This window comes from Coregonus clupeaformis, chromosome 29 (genome assembly GCF_020615455.1).
Source record: "Coregonus clupeaformis isolate EN_2021a chromosome 29, ASM2061545v1, whole genome shotgun sequence".
NCBI lineage: Eukaryota > Metazoa > Chordata > Actinopteri > Salmoniformes > Salmonidae > Coregonus > Coregonus clupeaformis.
Genome location: NC_059220.1, coordinates 2800843 through 2825449, shown reverse-complemented (window position 1 = coordinate 2825449; position 24607 = coordinate 2800843). Strand labels below are relative to the sequence as shown.

At 51.2% G+C, this 24607-nt stretch overlaps 1 protein-coding gene across 5 annotated transcripts in view; it reads left to right on the top strand.

Annotated features, from left to right (window-relative positions):
* The window catches only part of actn1 (actinin, alpha 1), a 140449-nt gene that overhangs the window by 114676 nt on the left and 1166 nt on the right, over window positions 1–24607 (top strand). For 2 of the 5 annotated variants that reach the window (XM_041854559.2, XM_041854558.2), the window contains exons 12-21: window positions 3747–3894; window positions 4166–4316; window positions 4616–4724; window positions 5814–5954; window positions 6381–6563; window positions 7039–7173; window positions 8516–8695; window positions 10454–10600; window positions 23036–23101; window positions 23592–23750. In XM_041854559.2, the coding sequence (XP_041710493.1) occupies window positions 3747–3894; window positions 4166–4316; window positions 4616–4724; window positions 5814–5954; window positions 6381–6563; window positions 7039–7173; window positions 8516–8695; window positions 10454–10600; window positions 23036–23101; window positions 23592–23750 (1419 nt within the window). Of the gene's footprint in view, window positions 1–3746; window positions 3895–4165; window positions 4317–4615; window positions 4725–5813; window positions 5955–6380; window positions 6564–7038; window positions 7174–8515; window positions 8696–10453; window positions 10601–21077; window positions 21159–23035; window positions 23102–23591; window positions 23751–24607 lie in introns of all 5 variants that reach the window. The other 3 variants (XM_041854557.2, XM_041854556.2, XM_041854560.2) reach the window with 2 other exon arrangements.

The following is a 24607-nucleotide window of genomic DNA, read 5'->3' as shown; positions in this document are numbered from 1 at the left end:
GCTCTCTCTCTCTCTCGCTCGCTATCTCTCTCTCTCTCGCTATCTCTCTCTCTCTCGCTCTCGCTCTCTCTCGATCTCTCTCTCTCTATCTCGCTCTCTCTCTCGCTCTCTCTCGCTCTCGCTCTCTCTCTCTCGATCCCTCTCTCTCTATCTCGCTCTCTATCTCTCTCTCTCTCTCTCTCGCTCGCTCTCTCTCTTTGTCTCTCGCTCTTCCTCTCTCATCACGCCCACTCTGTTTAAGTTAGTTGTTATTTACACAGCACATTTCAGGAGATCGGCATCGGTTTGAGCAAGACGCTGTACAGATTCCCTAATCTTGATCACAAAATGAGTAGCTACACTGAACACAAATATAAACGCAACATGTTGGTCCCATGTTTCATGAACTGAAATAAAAGATCCCATAAATGTCCCATACACATAAAAAACGTATTTCTTGTTCAGCAGTCTTATGGCTTGAGGGTAGAAGCTGTTTAGAAGCCTCTTGGACCTAGACTTGGCGCTCCGGTACCGCTTGCCGTGCGGTAGCAGAGAGAACAGTCAATGACTAGGGTGGCTGGAGTCTTTGATAATTTTTAGGGCCTTCCTCTGACACCGCCTGGTATAGAGGTCCTGGATGGCAGGAAGCTTGGCCCCAGTGATGTACTGGGCCGTACGCACTGCCCTCTGTAGCGCCTTACGGTCAGATGCTGAGCAGTTGCCATACCAGGCGGTGATGCAACCGGTCAGGATGCTCTCGATGGTGCAGCTGTATAACTTTTTGAGGATCTGGGGACCCATGCCAAATCTTTTCAGTCTCCTGAGGGGGAAAAGGTGTTGTCGTGCCCTCTTCACAACTGTCTTGGTGTGTTTGGACCAGGATAGTTCGTTGGTGATGTGGACACCAAGGAACTTGAAACTCTCGACCCTCTCCACTTCAGCCCCGTCGATGTTAATGGGGGCCTGTTCGGCCCTCCTTTTCCTATAGTCCACGATCATCTCCTTTGTCTTGCTCACATTGAGGGAGAGGTTGTTGTCCTGGCACCACACTGCCAGGTCTCTGACCTCCTCCCTATAGGCTGTCTCATCATTGTCGGTGATCAGGCCTACCACCGTTGTGTCGTCAGCAAACTTAATGATGGTGTTGGAGCCGTGCTTGGCCACGCAGTCGTGGGTGAACAGGGAGTACAGGAGGGGACTAAGCACGCACCCCTGAGGGGCCCCCGTGTTGAGGATCAGCGTGGCAGATGTGTTGTTGCCTACCCTTACCACCTGGGGGGCGGCCCGTCAGGAAGTCCAGGATTCAGTTGCAGAGTGAGGTGTTTAGTCCCAGGGTCCTTAGCTTAGTGATGAGCTTTGTGGGCACTATGGTGTTGAACGCTGAGCTGTAGTCAATGAACAACATTCTCACATAGGTGTTCCTTTTGTCCAGGTGGGAAAGGGCAGTGTGGAGTGCGATTGAGATTGCGTCATCTGTGGATCTGTTGGCGCGGTATGCAAATTGGAGTGGGTCTAGGGTTTCTGGGATAATGGTGTTGATGTGAGCCATGATCAGCTTTTCAAAGACATGAGTGCTACGGGACGGTAGTCATTTAGGCAGGTTACCTTGGTGTTCTTGGGCACAGGGACTACGGTGGTCTGCTTGAAACATGTTGGTATTACAGACTCGGTCAGGGACAGGTTGAAAATGTCAGTGAAGACACTTGCCAGTTGGTCCGCCCATGCTTTGAGTACACATTACATTACATTTTTAACATTTTAGTCATTTAGCAGAAGCTCTTATCCAGAGCGACTTACAGTTAGTGAATACATATTTTTTTATACTGGCCCCCCGTGGGAAACGAACCCACAACCCTGGCGTTGCAAACGCCATGCTCTATCAACTGAGCTATATCCCTGCCGGCCATTCCCTTCCCTACCCTGGACGACGCTGGACCAATTGTGCGCCGCCCATGAGTCTCCCGGTCGCGGCCGGCTGCGACAGAGCCTGGATTCGAACCAGGATCTCTAGTGGCACAGTTAGCACTGCGATGCAGTGCCTTAGACCACTGCGCCACTCAGGAGACTTACACGTCCTGGTTATCCGTCTGACCCCGCGGCCTTGTGAATGTTGATCTGCTAAGGAGAGCGTGATCCACCTGACAGGTGTGGCATATCAAGAAGCTGATTAAACAGCATGATAATTATACAGGTGCACCTTGTGCTGGGGACAATAAACCATCTCAGGGAAGCTCATCTGCGTGCTCGTCGTCCTCACCAGGGTCTTGACCTGACTACAGTTCGGCGTCGTAACCGACTTCAGTGTGCAAATGGTCATCTTCGAAGGCCACTGGCACGCTGGAGACGTGTGATCTTCACGGATGAATCCCGGTTTCAACTGTACCGGGCAGATGGCAGACAGCATGTATGGTGTCGTGTGGGCGAGAGGTTTGCTAATGTCAACGTTGTGAACAGAGTGCCCCATGGTGGCGGTGGGGTTATGGTATGAGCAGGCATAAGCTACGGACAACAAACACGATGACATATTATCGATGGCAATTTGTATGCACAAGATCCTGAGGCCCATTGTGGTGCCATTCATCCGCCGCCATCACCTCATGTTTCAGCATGATAATGCACGGCCCCATGTCGCAAGGATCTGTACACAATTCCTGGAAGCTGAAAATGTCCCAGTTCTTCCATACTCACCAGCCATGTCACCCATTGAGCATGTTTGGGATGCTCTGGATTGACGTGTACGACAGCGTGTTCCAGTTCCCGCCAATATCCAACAACTTTGCACAGCCATTGAAGAGGAGTGGGACAACATTCCACAGGCCACAATCAACAGCCTGATCAACTCTATGCAAAGGAGATGTCGCGCTGCATGAGGCAAATGGTGGTCACACCAGATACTTACTGGTTTTCTGATCCACACCCCTACCTGTTTTTTAAGGTATCTATGACCAACAGATGCATTTCTGTATTCCCAGTCATGTGAAATCCATAGATTAGGTCCTAATGAATTTATTTCAATTGACTGATTTTCTTACATGAACTGTAACTCAGTTAAATCTTATCTTGTATTTGGGATGCAAGATGATTTGTAGACCAGTAATTCTGCGCAGAACCTTGCTCCGGACGATCATCTCAAACACCCTGAAGCCTTGTTTCCATTGCTGCTTTAAATCAGGCCCACATTCGACACGGCTTGAATTGGACTTGGCCCTAAATTCCAATAGAAACAAATCTTGAGTGCGGTGACTGGTGGCTGATGACTGGTGGCTGATGACTGGTGACTGATGACTGGTGGCTGGTGACTGGTGACTGGTGACTGGTGACAGATGACTGGTGACTGGTGGCTGGTGACTGATGACTGGTGACTGGTGACTGGTGACTGGTGGCTGGTGGCTGGTGACTGGTGGCTGGTGACAGATGACTGATGACTGATGACTGGTGGCTGGTGACTGGTGACTGGTGACTGGTGGCTGGTGACTGGTGACTGGTGACTGGTGGCTGGTGGCTGGTGACTGGTGACAGATGACTGGTGACTGGTGACTGATGACTGATGACTGGTGGCTGGTGACTGGTGACTGGTGACTGGTGGCTGGTGGCTGGTGACTGGTGACTGGTGACTGGTGACTGGTGGCTGGTGGCTGGTGACTGGTGGCTGGTGGCTGGTGACTGGTGACTGGTGGCTGGTGACTGGTGACTGGTGACAGGTGACTGATGACTGGTGACTGGTGACTGGTGACTGTCGGCTGAACCTATATGTTGTATTTCTGCAGGACGTCTCTAACGCGTGGGGCGGTCTGGAGGGGGCGGAGAAGGGTTATGAGGAGTGGCTCCTCAACGAGATACGTCGGCTGGAGAGACTCGACCACCTGGCCGAGAAGTTCCGCCAGAAAGCAGCCATCCACGAAACCTGGACTGAAGGTACCAGAACCATGCTAAGCAAGAACACCTCTTCTGTTTCCGTTTGACCATTTTAATTGAAACTATTATTATAAGTGACTTAATTGTTACCCAGAAATGATTTGATATGGAATGTAGGATCACTGTGTGCAGCACCTTAAATATGTATAATGTCCTCTGTAATCTGTTTTTGTTCAACATAGATTCTGTATTAGTGTAATTACTGTATCCATTTTCCAGTGATTTGTGACGCCTGTGATGTGTGATGGCTTTGATGTGTCTCCCCCTGCAGGTAAGGAGGCGATGCTGCAGGCGCGAGACTTTGAGACAGCCTCTCTGTCTGAGATCAAGGCTCTGCTGAAGAAACATGAGGCCTTCGAAAGTGACCTGGCTGCGCACCAGGACCGCGTAGAGCAGATAGCTGCCATCGCACAGGAGTTAAAGTAAGGGGGGAGGGAGGGAGGGAGGGAGGGGGGAGGGAGGGAGGGAGGGAGACTTTATACAATGATAGTTAACGGCAGATAACCTTCAGTAACAATGACCATCTCACAGGAGAGTGGTGTAGATGAAAGGCTTTCAGTCACTTTTGTTACAGGTTGTTTGATCAGATCCTCCACTATCTTTACAATATGTCTGCTGTAACATAACATTGTTATACTGACCTGCTCTGTCTCATTCCCCTGTTTTACATAACATTGTTATACTGACCTGCTCTGTCTCATTCCCCTGTTTTGTCCCTCAGCGAGCTGGACTACTATGACTCGCCCAGCGTGAACGCTCGCTGCCAGAACATCTGTGACCAATGGGACGCCCTGGGAGCCCTGACTCAGAAACGCAGCGAGGCTCTGCAGGTACAGTAGGAGGGGCTTAGTGGGGTGGGGCTCTGCAGGTACAGTGGGAGGGGCTTACTGGGGTGGGGCTCTGCAGGTACAGTGGGAGGAGCTTACTGGGGTGGGGCTCTGCAGGCATAGTAGGAGGGGCTTAGTGGGGAGTAGCACTGCAGGTACAGTAGGACAGTAGGAGGGGCTTAGTGGGGCGGGGCTCTGCAGGCATAGTAGGAGGGGCTTAGTGGGGCGGGGCTCAGCGGGTACAGTGGGAGGGGTTTAGTGGGTCGTGGTCCTGGCAGGACGTATTCCTATAGGTAGGAGGGGCTTATCAGGGTGTGTCTCTGTGTGGTCTATAGGTAGGAGGGGCTTATCAGGGTGTGTCTTTGTCTACAGGGAGGAGGTGCTTACTGGGCAGTGGTCCTTTAAGTAGTAGGAGCCTATCATAGATCATGGAAATGTAATTACTAGAAGGGACAAAGCCCAAGCCTCTGAGACCTCGGAACGTTCACTTGAATGGGAATTTATTTCTATGGTGCTGACAGGAGGCAGACAACATCCATAACAATGAGTTGGTAATTGAGTTTGTTGCTAGCTAACCTGCCAATATGACAACTGAATTCAAAAATACCATTTGCTGAAAACAGCTGCTCAAACTATAAACGTGGGAGGGGAGCAGCAGAGGGGAGCAGCAGAGGGGAGCAGCAGAGGGGAGCAGCAGAGGGGAGCGGAGAAATTCATGTTCATCACTAACCACGTTAGGACCAGCGTTTAAAATGTATCCAATTTCAGTTTGTGGAGTTGTTGGTTTAGCTTTCTGTACGGTCGGCATGTGTAGGAGCGTATTGCGTCATGATTGCAAGTGTCACGATATTTTTTTACAACTGTCCTATTATCTGGTTGTCCATTCTAAAATGCCCTTCTAGCCAATCAGAAATGAGTATTCAACAATGCTGTGGTATAAATATATATATATAAATGCGATCAATTAGATGCTCAATTCAGTTTGTTGGTCCATAAGTTCCATGCTTAATATGAGCCGGAACTGCTCATAGGCTTATGCCTAATAACGAAACACTCTTTTTTCTGTGGTGTTTCTTTGTGTGAAACCAACAGAGAACTGAGAAGCTTCTGGAGACCATAGACCAGTTATATCTTGAGTTTGCCAAACGAGCTGCTCCGTTCAACAACTGGATGGAGGGCGCCATGGAGGACCTGCAGGACACCTTCATCGTCCACACCATAGAGGAAATACAGGTTAGTACTGTAGATGCACACACGCGCACACACACGTGCACACACACGTGCACACACACACGCACACACGTGCACACACACGCGCACACACACGTGCACACACACGTGCACACACACACACGCGCACACGCACACACGCGCACACACACGTGCACACACACACGCACACACGCGTGCACACACACATGCACACACACGCGCACACACAAACACACGCACACACATACGCGCACACACACACACACGCACACACACAAGCACACACACACACGCACGCACACACAAACACACGCACACACATACGCACGCACACACACACACGCACACACACCAGGCAGACACACAGGCATGCACAAATGCGCACTAACTCACGCAAACACACATACATTTGATCGTGTGTGTATCTCTCTCTCTTTTCCCTCCCAGGGTCTCAGTACAGCCCATGAGCAGTTTAAAGCCACTCTCCCTGAGGCGGATAAGGAACGCGGTGCCATCCTGGGAATTCACAATGAGATCGCCAAGATAGTGGCCACCTACCATGTGAACATGGCCGGCACCAACCCCTACACCACCATCAACCCTCAGGAGATCAACGCCAAATGGGACAAGGTATGTGACAAGCAACATGCTCAGGAGATCAACACCAAGTGTATGGGACAAGTGTATGGGACAAGTGTATGGGACAAGTGTATGGGACAAGTGTATGGGACATGTGTATGGGACAAGTGTATGGGACATGTGTATGGGACATGTGTATGGGACAAGTGTATGGGACAAGTGTATGGGACAAGTGTATGGGACAAGCAACACGCTCATTGGAGTCCATACAGTGACTTGACTTCTATCCACATCTACCTAATATGCATACCTGTGATATTGTAAACCTTATCTGTCTCATCTAGTCTCTAGGTGCATTTGTTCTACCTTGGCCCATGGTAGGCCTAGTTTGCACTTTAGGACCGATGGAATGGTCTAAAAGGTGCTAACAGTGTACATCCAGTGCCCTGGGCAAGCCCCTTTCCTTTATGACTGGAACCCTTTCTCCTGTCCCCCCCCCCGCCACCCCACCCCCCCGCCCCCCCAGGTGAGACAGCTGGTGCCCCAGAGGGACCAGGCCCTGATCGAGGAACACGCCCGCCAGCAGAACAACGAACGTCTCCGGAGGCAGTTTGCCAACCAAGCCAATGTCATCGGGCCCTGGATACAAACCAAGATGGAGGTGAGTATAGACAGAACAGAGCAGGTAGAGTTGGTACTGGACAGAACAGAGCAGGTAGAGTTGGTACTGGACAGAACAGAGCAGGTAGAGTTGGGACTGGATAGAACAGAGCAGGTAGAGTTGGTACTGGACAGAACAGAGCAGGTAGAGTTGGGACTGGACAGAACAGAGCAGGTAGAGTTGGTACTGGACAGAGCAGAGCAGGTAGAGTTGGGACTGGACAGAACAGAGCAGGTAGAGTTGGTACTGGACAGAACAGAGCAGGTAGAGTTGGTACTGGACAGAACGGAGCAGGTAGAGTTGGTACTGGACAGAACAGAGCAGGTAGAGTTGGTACTGGACAGAACAGAGCAGGTAGAGTTGGGACTGGACAGAACAGAGCAGGTAGAGTTGGTACTGGACAGAACAGAGCAGGTAGAGTTGGTACTGGACAGAACAGAGCAGGTAGAGTTGGGACTGGACAGAACAGAGCAGGTAGAGTTGGTACTGGACAGAACAGAGCAGGTAGAGTTTGGACTGGACAGAACAGAGCAGGTAGAGTTGGTACTGGACAGAGCAGAGCAGGTCGAGTTGGTACTGGACAGAACAGAGCAGGTAGAGTTGGGACTGGACAGAACAGAGCAGGTAGAGTTGGTACTGGACAGAACAGAGCAGGTAGAGTTGGGACTGGACAGAACAGAGCAGGTAGAGTTGGTACTGGACAGAACAGAGCAGGTAGAGTTGGTACTGGACAGAACAGAGCAGGTAGAGTTGGGACTGGACAGAACAGAGCAGGTAGAATTGGTACTGGACAGAACAGAGCAGGTAGAGTTGGTACTGGACAGAACAGAGCAGGTAGAGTTGGGACTGGACAGAACAGATCAGTTAGAGTTGGGACTGGACAGAACAGAGCAGGTAGAGTTGGTACTGGACAGAACAGAGCAGGTAGAGTTGGTACTGGACAGAGCAGAGCAGGTAGAGTTGGTACTGGACAGAACAGAGCAGGTAGAGTTGGTACTGGACAGAACAGAGCAGGTAGAGTTGGTACTGGACAGAGCAGAGCAGAGCAGAGATGACAATTTTTACTTAAACTTCAACTGACTGGTGATCACAGAGTCCTTTGAGGGATTGTCATGAATATCAAAATACCATAGTGCTTTGATAAGACATTCTTAATCTTATCACCCCTGTCATCCTTAATCTTATCACCCCTGTCGTCCTCAAAAACAATTTTGTTTGTGTTCTCATTCCTGTTTGCTGTTCACAATCTCATTCAAACATTCTCTCCAATCTCTCCAGTAGGTCGTGATTCACCCTCTCCTCATGTCCTCTCCTCTCTTTCCTCCCACTTCTCTCTCTGCAGGAGATTGGTCGTATCTCTATCGAGATGCACGGAACCCTGGAGGATCAGCTGACCCACCTCCGCCAATATGAGAAGAACATCGTCAACTACAAGCCAAAGATCGACCAATTGGAGGGAGACCACCAGCTGATCCAGGAAGCTCTCATCTTCGACAACAAGCACACCAACTACACCATGGAGGTAATAAACACACAACTACACACAACTACACACAACTACACAACTACACAACTACACAACTTCACACAACTACACAACTACACAACTACACAACTACACACAACTACACAACTACACACAACTACACACAACTACACAACTACACACAACTACACAACTACACACAACAACACACAACTACACTACACACAACTACACACAACTACACTACACACAACTACACACAACTACACTACACACAACTACACACAACTACACACAACTACACAACTACACACAACTACACAACTACACACAACTACACAACTACACAACTACACAACTACACACAACTACACAACTACACACAACTACACAACTACACAACTACACAACTACACAACACACAACTACACAACTACACAACTACACAACACACAACTACACAACTACACAACTACACAACACACAACTACACAACACACAACTACACAACTACACCACACACAACTACACAACACACAACTACACAACACACAACTACACAACTACACAACTACACACAACTACACCATGGAGGTAAGAAACACACAACTACACAACACACAACTACACAACACACAACTACACAACTACACAACTACACACAACTACACCATGGAGGTAAGAAACACACAACTACACAACTACACCACACACAACTACACACAACTACACAACACACAACTACACAACTACACAACACACAACTACACAACACACAACTACACAACTACACAACTACACACAACTACTCTATGGATGTACTGTAAGTAACACACAACTACACAACTACACAACTACACAACACTACACTATGGATGTACTGTAAGTAACACACAACTACACACAACTACACAACTACACAACACACAACTACACAACTACACCACACACAACTACACAACTACATAACTACACCACACACAACTTCACAACAAGCACATCAACTACATCATAGAGGTAATGAACAACAATATCATGGAGGTAATGAACAACAATATCATGGAGGTAATGAACAACAATATCATGGAGGTAATGAACAACAATATCATGGAGGTAATGAACAACAATATCATGGAGGTAATGAACAACAATATCATGGAGGTAATGAACAACAATATCATGGAGGTAATGAACAACAATATCATGGAGGTAATTAACAACAATATTATGGAGGTAATGAACAACAATATCATGGAGGTAATGAACAACAATATCATGGAGGTAATGAACAACAATATCATGGAGGTAATGAACAACAATATCATGGAGGTAATGAACAACAATATTATGGAGGTAATGAACAACAATATCATGGAGGTAATGAACAACAATATCATGGAGGTAATGAACAACAATATCATGGAGGTAATGAACAACAATATCCACCATATTAAGAGAAGAAATAGAAGTACAACATTGTCAGAGAGAAGGTACAATTTGATCTTTGCTGATCACCATCACAGATCCCAAGAGTGGGTACAAGTTGATCTTTGCTGATCCCAAGAGAGGGTACAGGTGGGACAGAGTAGATGATCTGATCTTACGACTAACATCTTCAGTCTTCTTGGTGTCTCGTCATCTTTTTCAACTTCTTTCTTTCAATTCAAATTTATCTCTTTCTCGCTCTCTCTCTCCCTGTTCTCTCTCTCTCTCTCTACCTGTCTATCTATTTATCTCACTCTCCCTCTGTCTCCCTCCCTCTCCCCTCCTCTCCCTCTCTCGTCCTCCCTGCAGCATATCCGTGTGGGCTGGGAGCAGCTCCTCACCACCATCGCCAGAACCATCAACGAGATCGAGAACCAGATTCTGACGCGGGATGCCAAGGGCATCAGCCAGGACCAGATGAACGAGTTCAGAGCCTCCTTCAACCACTTCGACAGGGTCAGTTTCACAGGGAAGAGACCACACAGGGAGGAAGAGGTGGTGTGGGGGGGTAGACCTCCCATACAGGGAGGAAGAGGTGGTGTGGGGGGGTTAGACCTCCCATACAGGGAGGAAGAGGTGGTGTGGGGGGTAGACCTCCCATACAGGGAGGAAGAGGTGGTGTGGGGGGGGTAGACCCTCCCATACAGGGAGGAAGAGGTGGTGTGGTGGGGGTAGACCTCCCATACAGGGAGGAAGAGGTGGTGTGGGGGGGGTAGACCTCCCATACAGGGAGGAAGATATGGTGTGGGGGGTAGACCTCCCATACAGGGAGGAAGAGGTGGTGTGGGGGGTAGACCTCCCATACAGGGAGGAAGAGGTGGTGTGGGGGGGGTAGACCTCCCATACAGGGAGGAAGAGGTGGTGTGGGGGTGTAGACCTCCCATACAGGGAGGAAGAGGTGGTGTGGGGGGTAGACCTACCAAACAGGGAGGAAGAGGTGGTGTGGGGGGGTAGACCTCCCATACAGGGAGGAAGAGGTGGTGTGGGGGGTAGACCTCCCATACAGGGAGGAAGAGGTGGTGTGGGGGGGGGTATACCTCCCATACAGGGAGGAAGAGGTGGTGTGGGGGGGATGTTAGACCTCCCATACAGGGAGGAAGAGGTGGTGTGGGGGGGTAGACCTCCCATACAGGGAGGAAGAGGTGGTGTGGGGGGGTGGTAGACCTCCCATACAGGGAGGAAGAGGTGGTGTGGGGAGGTAGACCTCCCATACAGGGAGGAAGAGGTGGTGTGGGGGGGGGAGACCTCCCATACAGGGAGGAAGAGGTGGTGTGGGGGGGGTAGACCTCCCATACAGGGAGGAAGAGGTGGTGTGGGGGGGGGGTAGACCTCCCATACAGGGAGGAAGAGGTGGTGTGGGGGGGGTAGACCTCCCATACAGGGAGGAAGAGGTGGTGTGGGGTTGGTAGACCTCCCATACAGGGAGGAAGAGGTGGTGTGGGGGGGTAGACCTCCCATACAGGGAGGAAGAGGTGGTGTGGGGGGGTAGACCTCCCATACAGGGAGGAAGAGGTGGTGTGGGGGGTAGACCTCCCATACAGGGAGGAAGAGGTGGTGTGGGGGGGTAGACCTCCCATACAGGGAGGAAGAGGTGGTGTGGGGGGTAGACCTCCCATACAGGGAGGAAGAGGTGGTGTGGGGGGGTAGACCTCCCATACAGGGAGGAAGAGGTGGTGTGGGGGGTAGACCTCCCATACAGGGAGGAAGAGGTGGTGTGGGGGGGTAGACCTCCCATACAGGGAGGAAGAGGTGGTGTGGGGGGGTAGACCTCCCATACAGGGAGGAAGAGGTGGTGTGGGGGGGGTAGACCTCCCATACAGGGAGGAAGAGGTGGTGTGGGGGGGGGTAGACCTCCCATACAGGGAGGAAGAGGTGGTGTGGGGGGGGTAGACCTCCCATACAGGGAGGAAGAGGTGGTGTGGGGGGGGTAGACCTCCCATACAGGGAGGAAGAGGTGGTGTGGGGGGGTAGACCTCCCATACAGGGAGGAAGAGGTGGTGTGGGGGGGGGTAGACCTCCCATACAGGGAGGAAGAGGTGGTGTGGGGGGGTAGACCTACCAAACAGGGAGGAAGAGGTGGTGTGGGGGGTAGACCTCCCATACAGGGAGGAAGAGGTGGTGTGGGGGGTAGACCTCCCATACAGGGAGGAAGAGGTGGTGTGGGGGGGGGTATACCTCCCATACAGGGAGGAAGAGGTGGTGTGGGGGGGGTATACCTCCCATACAGGGAGGAAGAGGTGGTGTGGGGGGTAGACCTCCCATACAGGGAGGAAGAGGTGGTGTGGGGGGTAGACCTCCCATACAGGGAGGAAGAGGTGGTGTTGGGGGGGTAGACCTCCCATACAGGGAGGAAGAGGTGGTGTGGGGGGGGTAGACCTCCCATACAGGGAGGAAGAGGTGGTGTGGGGGGGTGGTAGACCTCCCATACAGGGAGGAAGAGGTGGTGTGGGGGGGTAGACCTCCCATACAGGGAGGAAGAGGTGGTGTTGGGGGGGTAGACCTCCCATACAGGGAGGAAGAGGTGGTGTGGGGGGGTAGACCTCCCATACAGGGAGGAAGAGGTGGTGTGGGGGGGTAGACCTCCCATACAGGGAGGAAGAGGTGGTGTGGGGGGTAGACCTCCCATACAGGGAGGAAGAGGTGGTGTGGGGGGTAGACCTCCCATACAGGGAGGAAGAGGTGGTGTGGGGGTGGTAGACCTCCCATACAGGGAGGAAGAGGTGGTGTGGGGGGTAGACCTCCCATACAGGGAGGAAGAGGTGGTGTGGGGGGGTAGACCTCCCATACAGGGAGGAAGAGGTGGTGTGGGGGGTAGACCTCCCATACAGGGAGGAAGAGGTGGTGTGGGGGGTAGACCTCCCATACAGGGAGGAAGAGGTGGTGTGGGGGGTAGACCTCCCATACAGGGAGGAAGAGGTGGTGTGGGGGGTAGACCTCCCATACAGGGAGGAAGAGGTGGTGTGGGGGGTAGACCTCCCATACAGGGAGGAAGAGGTGGTGTGGGGGGTAGACCTCCCATACAGGGAGGAAGAGGTGGTGTGGGGGGGTAGACCTCCCATACAGGGAGGAAGAGGTGGTGTGGGGGGGTAGACCTCCCATACAGGGAGGAAGAGGTGGTGTGGGGGGGTAGACCTCCCATACAGGGAGGAAGAGGTGGTGTGGGGGGGGTAGACCTCCCATACAGGGAGGAAGAGGTGGTGTGGGGGGGGTAGACCTCCCCATACAGGGAGGAAGAGGTGGTGTGGGGGGGGTAGACCTCCCATACAGGGAGGAAGAGGTGGTGTGGGGGGTAGACCTCCCATACAGGGAGGAAGAGGTGGTGTGGGGGGTAGACCTCCCATACAGGGAGGAAGAGGTGGTGTGGGGGGGTAGACCTCCCATACAGGGAGGAAGAGGTGGTGTGGGGGGGTAGACCTCCCATACAGGGAGGAAGAGGTGGTGTGGAGGGGGTAGACCTCCCATACAGGGAGGAAGAGGTGGTGTGGGGGGGGCGGTAGACCTCCCATACAGGGAGGAAGAGGTGGTGTGGGGGGTAGACCTCCCATACAGGGAGGAAGAGGTGGTGTGGGGGGGTAGACCTCCCATACAGGGAGGAAGAGGTGGTGTGGGGGGGTAGACCTCCCATACAGGGAGGAAGAGGTGGTGTGGGGGGGTAGACCTCCCATACAGGGAGGAAGAGGTGGTGTGGGGGGTGGACCTACCATACAGGGAGGAAGAGGTGGTGTGGGGGGGTAGACCTCCCATACAGGGAGGAAGAGGTGGTAGACCACTTTAGTTAACATATACTGTGCAGTACACTCATATTGTCTACCTTCTGAATAGAATGGATCTGAATATTGTTATGGACAATGTGTTTTCCACATATGTAGGCCACATCAGCAAAGCGAGGCGGTTGAGTTTGTTGTGGGTCATTGGACCATGTTAATCCTCTCATAGTGGGACTAACAACTAGATGACTTGTGAAGGGTTTGTTCCCCTCCCCTCCTGTCATCCTCCCTCCTCTCCTCCCCTCCGTCATCCTCCCTCCTCTCCTCCCCTCCTGCATCCTCCCTCCTCCCCTCCCCTCCTGCATCCTCCCTCCTCCCCTACCCGCCTGTCATCCTCCCTCCTCTCCTCCCCTCCTGTCATCCTCCCTCCTCCCCTCCCCTCCTGTCATCCTCCCTCCTCTCCTCCCCTCCGTCATCTTCCCTCCTCCCCTCCCCCTCCTGTCATCCACCCTCCTCTCCTCCCCTCCTGCATCCTCCCTCCTCTCCTCCCCTCCGTCATCTTCCCTCCTCCCCCTCCCCTCCTGTCATCCTCCCTCCTCTCCTCCCCTCCTGCATCCTCCCTCCTCTCCTCCCTCCTGTCACCCTCCCCCTCCCTCCCCCCTCCCCTCCCCATTGTTCATCAATAAATCAATAGCCTCAGTCAATAACTAAAGAGGGAGTCCTAAAGTAAGGAAACCTACTATGTAGCCGTTGTAGTGTCTGTCTTTCTAGTCTTGGGCATATTTGTCATGTCTTTCCACTTGATGAGGGAGCATTTAAAAGCCTTTTTAGGAGGGTGAGTTTCTCTCTGATGTGGAGTCTTTAGGAGAAAAATATATAGGGAAACTTTGCCCTGAGAAATGGCTGTCGACCAGGGGTCTTCAAACCGGTGACCCATGGACCCCCGCCCAGGCAAACCGGTGACCCAGGGACCCCCGCCCAGGCAAACCGGTGACCCAGGGACCCCCGCCCAGGCAAACCGGTGACCCAGGGACCCCCGCCCAGGCAAACCGGTGACCCAGGGACCCCCGCCCAGGCAAACCGGTGACCCAGGGACCCCCATCATATGTTACCAAAATATACTTTGGTCTTATCATAATTTTCCTGCGATTCTACACATTTTGCCATGACTAATGCCATGTTCATATGATATCCGAGTGACTAACAAAATCAATGGGCGCCCCCTGGAGGTCAGGGCCCCTGAGCATGTGCCCTGCATGCCCGGTCAGTAAGCTAATTCAGCCATGATTACTCCTAGGTTTAGATAGCTGGCTAGACTAACTTACCTAGCAATATTTTGTTGTTGTTGCTAATTTAGTGACTGTGCCTTATGACACAGTGCACACGAAATGTACGAAATGCATTTTCAACTCTACCGAGATAGTTTTGTTAAATAGCTAAATGTGCCCACTCTGGTCTTGGCAGGTGCACTCTAGCCAGCAGCTCCCAGATACAGTGTGGATCAGCTGTGCTAGTAGGCTAGGCTACATGATGACATTATTATGGATAAGAGCGCTGTGCTAGTAGGCTAGTCTACATGATGACATTATTATGGATAAGAGTGCTGTGCTAGTAGGCTAGGCTACATGATGACATTATTATGGATAAGAGTGCTGTGCTAGTAGGCTAGTCTACATGATGACAGTATTATGGATAAGAGCGCTGTGCTAGTAGGCTAGGCTACATGATGACATTATTATGGATAAGAGTGCTGTGCTAGTAGGCTAGGCTACATGATGACATTATTATGGATAAGAGTGCTGTGCTAGTAGGCTAGTCTACATGATGACATTATTATGGATAAGAGCGCTGTGCTAGTAGGCTAGTCTACATGATGACATTATTATGGATAAGAGTGCTGTGCTAGTAGGCTAGTCTACATGATGACATTATTATGGATAAGAGCGCTGTGCTAGTAGGCTAGTCTACATGATGACATTATTATGGATAAGAGTGCTGTGCTAGTAGGCTAGGCTACATGATGACATTATTATGGATAAGAGTGCTGTGCTAGTAGGCTAGTCTACATGATGACAGTATTATGGATAAGAGCGCTGTGCTAGTAGGCTAGGCTACATGATGACATTATTATGGATAAGAGTGCTGTGCTAGTAGGCTAGGCTACATGATGACATTATTATGGATAAGAGTGCTGTGCTAGTAGGCTAGTCTACATGATGACATTATTATGGATAAGAGCGCTGTGCTAGTAGGCTAGTCTACATGATGACATTATTATGGATAAGAGTGCTGTGCTAGTAGGCTAGTCTACATGATGACATTATTATGGATAAGAGCGCTGTGCTAGTAGGCTAGTCTACATGATGACATTATTATGGATAAGAGTGCTGTGCTAGTAGGCTAGTCTACATGATGACATTATTATGGATAAGAGTGCTGTGCTAGTAGGCTAGTCTACATGATGACATTATTATGGATAAGAGTGCTGTGCTAGTAGGCTAGTCTACATGATGACATTATTATGGATAAGAGTGCTGTGCTAGTAGGCTAGTCTACATGATGACAGTATTATGGATAAGAGTGCTGTGCTAGTAGGCTAGTCTACATGATGACAGTATTATGGATAAGAGCGCTGTGCTAGTAGGCTAGTCTACATGATGACATTATTATGGATAAGAGTGCTGTGCTAGTAGGCTAGTCTACATGATGACATTATTATGGATAAGAGTGCTGTGCTAGTAGGCTAGTCTACATGATGACATTATTATGGATAAGAGTGCTGTGCTAGTAGGCTAGTCTACATGATGACATTATTATGGATAAGAGTGCTGTGCTAGTAGGCTAGTCTACATGATGACATTATTATGGATAAGAGTGCTGTGCTAGTAGGCTAGTCTACATGATGACAGTATTATGGATAAGAGTGCTGTGCTAGTAGGCTAGTCTACATGATGACAGTATTATGGATAAGAGCGCTGTGCTAGTAGGCTAGTCTACATGATGACATTATTATGGATAAGAGTGCTGTGCTAGTAGGCTAGTCTACATGATGACATTATTATGGATAAGAGTGCTGTGCTAGTAGGCTAGTCTACATGATGACATTATTATGGATAAGAGCGCTGTGCTAGTAGGCTAGTCTACATGATGACAGTATTATGGATAAGAGCGCTGTGCTAGTAGGCTAGTCTACATGATGACATTATTATGGATAAGAGTGCTGTGCTAGTAGGCTAGTCTACATGATGACAGTATTATGGATAAGAGCGCTGTGCTAGTAGGCTAGTCTACATGATGACAGTATTATGGATAAGAGCGCTGTGCTAGTAGGCTAGTCTACATGATGACATTATTATGGATAAGAGCGAGAATAGGTTTATTTGTCAAACTGCAGACAAGCATCGATCATCATGTCACCAGAATAAGACCCTTGATATTTATTGAAAAGGAGCATCAAGCTCATCACCGTGCACTTTCACCACCCTGTGATAAGAGCCTATTTCATCTGTAGCCTTATAAACTGCATGGTTTCCCGAGTCGTAGTGGGAGGACCACACACCATATCATCTCGTGACTCCCAAGTGTACTTCAATATGACGGTTGTTATATCAATATTTGTGCATACAGGCGTTTCCACCGCCATTTCTCGCATAATCAATTTTATCTGTCGGCATTTATAAAATTGTACCGAGACGTCCTATTTCCATCTCAGCTGTCGTGATTTTTTTTGTTGTTGTGTAATTTGAATTAGGATAAAATAAAGTCATCTACTTTCTACTGTAGATATGTAATTCAAAATGAGTTTATTCTGTTGTTACTAGCGATAGGCCTATTCATAAAAACATTTAATGTAAAGAAAAAATTTAACAACTTTTTTTATAAAAAAAAATTTTATGCGGACCCCCTGCAGTACCTCTGCGGACCCCCTTCCCCAGTTTGAATATCCCTGTCGTAGACCCCTATTGCTATTAGGGATTTACAGCCAAGGGAAAACTATGTGGTGCTATGGTCCCAAACTCGGTCCCAGAGGGCACATTTAGTTTTTTGCACTAACACTACACAGCTGAATCAACTCATCGTCGAGCTTTGATTAATTGAATCAGCTGTGTAGTGCTATGGCAAAGACCTTGGTGTCCCCAGTACCGAGTTTGGGAAACGCTGTGTAACTGTCACGGATTCTGCCGAGGCTCCTCCTCCTCCTTGCTCGGGCAGGATTCGGCGTTCGTCGTCCCCGGAGTACTAGCTACTGCCGATCTATGTTTGTCTTGTTTTGTCTAGATTAGTACACCTGTTGCCTATTAGTTTTGATTACTGTCACGGATTCTGCCGAAGCCTGCCCGAGCAAGGAGGAGGAGCAGCCTCGGCAGAATCCGTGACAGTTACAGTATATGATGTAAAATGAATGATACCTTGTACTGTCTACTATAGCCTAATAGCCCGCCACACTGCACCTAACAGCTCTGAATGCCTCCATGCCACACAGCAGTGTGTCACAGCACCTCACCTCAGGTCCTAATGTTTGGCACTGTTTTGTTTTCTGTCTCTTCTTGTGCATGGCCCCGACCCCTTACCAACCGTCCACCCCAAACCCTTATCAACCATCCACCCCATCCCCAACCCCTTATCAACCATCCACCCATGGCCCAACCCCTTATCAACCATCCACCCATATCCCCAACCCCTTATCAACCATCCACCCATGGCCCAACCCCTTATCAACCGTCCACCCATGGCCCAACCCCTTACCAACCGTCCACCCCAAACCCTTATCAACCATCCACCCCTATCCCCAACCCCTTATCAACCATCCACCCATGGCCCAACCCCTTATCAACCATCCACCCATATCCCCAACCCCTTATCAACCATCCACCCATGGCCCAACCCCTTACCAACCGTCCACCCCTATCCCCAACCCCTTATCAACCGTCCACCCATGGCCCAACCCCTTACCAACCGTCCACCCCAAACCCTTATCAACCATCCACCCCTATCTCCAACCCCTTATCAACCATCCACCCCTATCCCCAACCCCTTATCAACCATCCACCCATATCCCCAACCCCTTATCAACCATCCACCCCTATCCCCAACCCCTTATCAACCATCCACCCCTAACCCCAACCCCTTATTAACCATCCACCCCTATCCCCAACCCCTTATCAACCATCCACCCATATCCCCAACCCCTTATCAACGTCCACCCCTATCCCCAACCCCTTATCAACCATCCACCCCTATCCCCAACCCCTTATCAACCATCCACCCATATCCCCAACCCCTTATCAACCATCCACCCATATCCCCAACCCCTTATCAACCATCCACCCCTATCTCCAACCCCTTATCAACCACCCACCCGTATCCCCCAACCCCCTTATCAACCATCCACCCCTATCCCCAACCCCTTATCAACCATCCACCCCTATCCCCAACCCCTTATCAACCATCCACCCCTATCCCCAACCCCTTATCAACCATCCACCCCTATCTCCAACCCCTTATCAACCATCCACCCATGGCCCAACTCCTTATCAACCATCCACCCCTATCCCCAACCCCCTTATCAATGTCCACCCCTATCCCCAACCCCTTATCAACCATCCACCCCTATCCCCAACCCCTTATCAACCATCCACCCATATCCCCAACCCCTTATTAACCATCCACCCCTATCCCCAACCCCTTATCAACCATCCACCCATATCCCCAACCCCTTATTAACCATCCACCCCTATCCCCAACCCCTTATCAACCATCCACCCATATCCCCAACCCCTTATCAACGTCCACCCATATCCCCAACCCCTTATCAACCATCCACCCCTATCCCCAACCCCTTATCAACCGTCCACCCATATCCCCAACCCCTTATCAACGTCCACCCATATCCCCAACCCCTTATCAACCATCCACCCATATCCCCAACCCCTTATCAACCATCCACCCCTATCCCCAACCCCTTATCAACCGTCCACCCATATCCCCAACCCCTTATCAACCATCCACCCATATCCCCAACCCCTTATCAACCATCCACCCCTAACCCCAACCCCTTATCAACCATCCACCCCTATCTCCAACACCTTATCAACCATCCACCCCTATCCCCAACCCCTTATCAACCATCCACCCCATCCCCAACCCCTTATCAACGTCCACCCATATCCCCAACCCCTTATCAACCATCCACCCCTAACCCCAACCCCTTATCAACCATCCACCCCTATCTCCAACACCTTATCAACCATCCACCCCTATCCCCAACCCCTTATCAACCATCCACCCCTAACCCCAACCCCTTATCAACCATCCACCCCTATCCCCAACCATCCACCCCTATCCCCAACCCCTTATCAACCATCCACCCCTATCCCCAACCCCCTTATCAACCATCCACCCCTATCCCCAACCCCTTATCAACCATCCACCCATATCCCCAACCCCTTATCAACCATCCACCCCATCCCCAACCCCTTATCAACCATCCACCCCTATCTCCAACCCCTTATCAACGTCCACCCCTATCCCCAACTCCTTATCAACCATCCACCCATATCCCCAACCCCTTATCAACGTCCACCCATATCCCCAACCCCTTATCAACCATCCACCCATATCCCCAACCCCTTATCAACCATCCACCCCTATCCCTAACTCCTTATCAACCATCCACCCATATCCCCAACACCTTATCAACCATCCACCCATATCCCCAACCCCTTATCAACGTCCACCCCATCCCCAATCCCTTATCAACCATCCACCCCTATCTCCAACCCCTTATCAACCATCCACCCATATCCCCAACCCCTTATCAACCATCCACCCATATCCCCAACCCCTTATCAACCATCCACCCCTAACCCCAACCCCTTATCAACCATCCACCCCTATCCCCAACCCCTTATCAACGTCCACCCCATCCCCAACCCCTTATCAACCATCCACCCATATCCCCAACCCCTTATCAACCGTCCACCCCTATCCCCGACCCCTTATCAACCATCCACCCCATCCCCAACCCCTTATCAACCATCCACCCCAATTCCCAATACAATACCCCCTCTCCATCTGCATGACGCACCTCCACCCTCTCCTACCCACCCCCACCCTCTCCTATCCACCCCACCCTCACCTCCACTCCGCACCCACCTGGCCCACACCCACCTGGCCCTTGGCACCTGGCACACCTGGTTGGCCCCCCACCGCACCTGACACCCCAGGACCACTCGGGCACTCTGGGGGCTGAGGAGTTCAAGGCCTGCCTGATCAGCCTGGGCTTCGATATAGCCAACGATGCACAGGTACTGAGTTAACGATGTTGCTTTGTTTTGTTCTCTTTCTCTACCCCCCTCTACCTCCCTCTACCTCCCTCTACCCCCCTCTACCTCCCTCTACCTCCCTCTACCCCCCTCTACCCCCTTACCTCCCTTTACCCCTCTCTACCCCCCTCTACCTCCCTCTACCTCCCTCTACCCCCTCTACCTCCCTCTACCCCCCTCTACCTCCCTCTACCTCCCTCTACCCCCCTCTACCCCCTTACCTCCCTTTACCCCTCTCTACCCCCCCTCTACCCCCTCTACCTCCCTCTACCCCCCTCTACCCCCCTCTCCCCCTTACCTCCCTTTACCCCTCTCTACCCCCCTCTACCCCCCTCTACCCCCTCTACCTCCCTCTACCCCTCTCTATCCCCTTACCTCCCTCTACCCCCCCTCTACCCCCTCTACCCCCCTACCCCCTACCCCCCTCTACCCCCCTCTACCTCCCTCTACCTCCTCTACCCCCCTTACCTCCCTCTACCTCCCTCTACCCCCCTCTACCTCCCTCTACCCCCCCTCCCTCCCTCTACCTCCCTCTACCCCCCTACCTCCCTCTACCTCCCTCTCCCCCTCTACCCCCCTACCTCCCTCTACCCCCTCTACCTCCCTCTACCTCCCTCTACCCCCCTCTACCCCCTTACCTCCCTTTACCCTCTCTACCCCCCTCTACCCCCTCTACCTCCCTCTACCCCCTCTACCCCCTCTACCCCTTACCTCCCTTTACCCCTCTCTACCCCCTCTACCCCCTCTACCCCCCTCTACCTCCCTCTACCCCCTCTATCCCCTACCTCCCTCTACCCCCCCTCTACCCCCTTACCCCCTCTACCCCCTTACCTCCCTCACCCCCCCTACCTCCCTCTACCTCCTCTACCCCCTTACCTCCCTCTACCTCCCTCTACCCCCTCTACCCCCTACCTCCCTCTACCCCCCTCTACCTCCCTCTCCCTCCTCTACCCCCTTACCTCCCTCTACCTCCCTCTACCCCCCTCTTCCCCCCTCTACCCCCTTACCTCCCTCTACCCCCTCTACCTCCCTCTACCTCCTCTACCCCCTTACCTCCCTCTACCTCCCTCTACCCCCCTCTACCTCCCTCTACCCCCTTACCTCCCTCTACCCCCCTCTTCCCCCTCTACCCCCTTACCTCCCTCTACCTCCCTCTACCTCCTCTACCCCCTTACCTCCCTCTACCTCCCTCTACCTCCTCTACCCCTCTACCCTCTACCTCCCTCTACCTCCTCTATCCCCTTACCTCCTTCTACCCCCCCTCTACCTCCCTCTACCCCCTCTACCCCTTACCCCCTCTACCCCTTACCTCCCTCTACCCCCTCTACCCTCTCTACCCCCTTACCCCCTCTACCCCTTACCTCCCTCTACCCCCCTCTACCTCCCTCTACCCCCCTCTACCTCCCTCTACCCCCCTCTACCCCTCTACCCCTCTCTATCCCCCTTACCTCCCTCTACCCCCTTACCTCCCTCTACCCCCCTCTACCTCCCTCTACCTCCTCTATCCCCTTACCTCCCTCTACCCCCCTCTACCTCCCTCTACCCCCTCTACCCCCTACCCCCTCTCTACCCCTTACCTCCCTCTACCCCCTCTACCCCCTCTACCCCTTACCTCCCTCTACCCCCCTCTACCCCCCTCTACCCCCCTTACCTCCCTCTACCTCCCTCTACCTCCTCTATCCCCTTACCTCCCTCTACCCCCCCCTCTACCTCCCTCTACCCCCCTCTACCTCCCGCTACCCCCCTCTACCCCTCTACCCCTCTCTATCCCCTTACCTCCCTCTACCCCCTTACCCCCCCAATACCTCCTCCTCCTTCGTTCCTCCTCCGTACTGTTTGTCCCTCTCTGGTACCTGTAGAAGAAAACAGGGATGATGGAGGCTGAAGACTTCAAAACCTGCCTTATCTCCCTCGGTTACAACATGGTAAAGCCAAACCAGTCAACTATCCTCCTCTGTTTACTTACGAATGCATCAATATGTGTTAGTCTGCCTTGTAGTCATTGGTGGAAAGGTAACAACTGTTCACTTGTCTCTTCAAGATCAGTCTGCATTGAATTGGAAACATATAGTCCACCGATCACGATCACATGGATTGTCACCAGAGAATCGTCTCTTGTCTCTTATTAACATCACTGGAATAATAATAGTAATAATAATAATAATCACATTAATATCACTGTATAAACATTCTAGTTTGTGTGCTGTCTCTATAGCCTGGTCCCTGTCACATCTGTTTGTGCTGTCATACAATGACCATAGTTGGCAAGACAGCACAAACAGATCTGGAAACCAGGCTACTGTCTATGTGTACGGCGTCCCAAATGGCCCTACATAGTGCACAACTTTTGACCAGAGCCCAATGGGCCCCACGATGGTCCCCATGGTGATAGTGTTCATGGCTCCTGTCCTATAGGGTGAAGCGGAATTCTCTCGCATCATGAGCATCGTGGATCCCAACCGGGTGGGCGTGGTCACGTTCCAGTCCTTCATAGACTTCATGTCCCGGGAGACGGCCGACACTGACACCGCTGACCAGGTCATGGCCTCCTTCAAGGTCCTGGCTGGGGACAAGGTACTCAGGGACGGGGATGGTGGATTGCGGGCCTGTGTACACACACACACACACAGTCAGAGTCAGCCCTAGCCCAAATCGAAATCTTGACAGCGGAGAGTTTGAGTTAATTTTCTGCAAATCTACACATTTTGCCATGGGGCAAAGAGAAAATGTTGCAGTTTTAAAGCAATTCTACACATTTTGCCATAAGGTAGAGACAAATGTTTGCAGTTTTTAAAGGCCCAGTGCAGTCCAAAACCTCATTTTCCTACATTTTATATATATTTCCACACTGAGGTTGGAATAATACAGTCAGTCAGTAAGTCAATCAGTCAGTCAATCAATCCAATGTATTCATAAAGCTAATTGAAAGCAAGTCTAAGAAGTGGTAGATCTGTTCTATGTGCGCTATTTCTATGCTTCCCGTTGTTAAGTTTTGTTTTTGCGTCTTACTTTCGGTTTTGTACACCAGCTTCAAACAGCTGAAAATACAATATTTTTGGTTATTGAAAATATATTTCACAGCGGTTTCGATGGTACAATGATTCTCTACATTCTGAGTGCTTGTTTTGTCACAAACTAAAAACCAGGAATTGGCGGAGCGATTTTTGCTTATTGCACATTTAAGTAGTAAAGTATTTTTACTTACTTACTTTACGCCAAATCTTGCTTAGGGCCCTCAAAAGGCTAGAGGCGTTTAGAATGTGTTGATAGGTGTCAAGTTATATGGCTACAATTTGTGTGATTTTATGATTGCTCACTGCAACCTGGGCGGCAGGTAGCTTAGTGGTTAAGAGTGTTGTGCCAGTAACCGAAAGGGCGCTGGTTCTAATCCCCGAGCCGACTAGGTGAAAAATCTGCCGATGTGCCCTTGA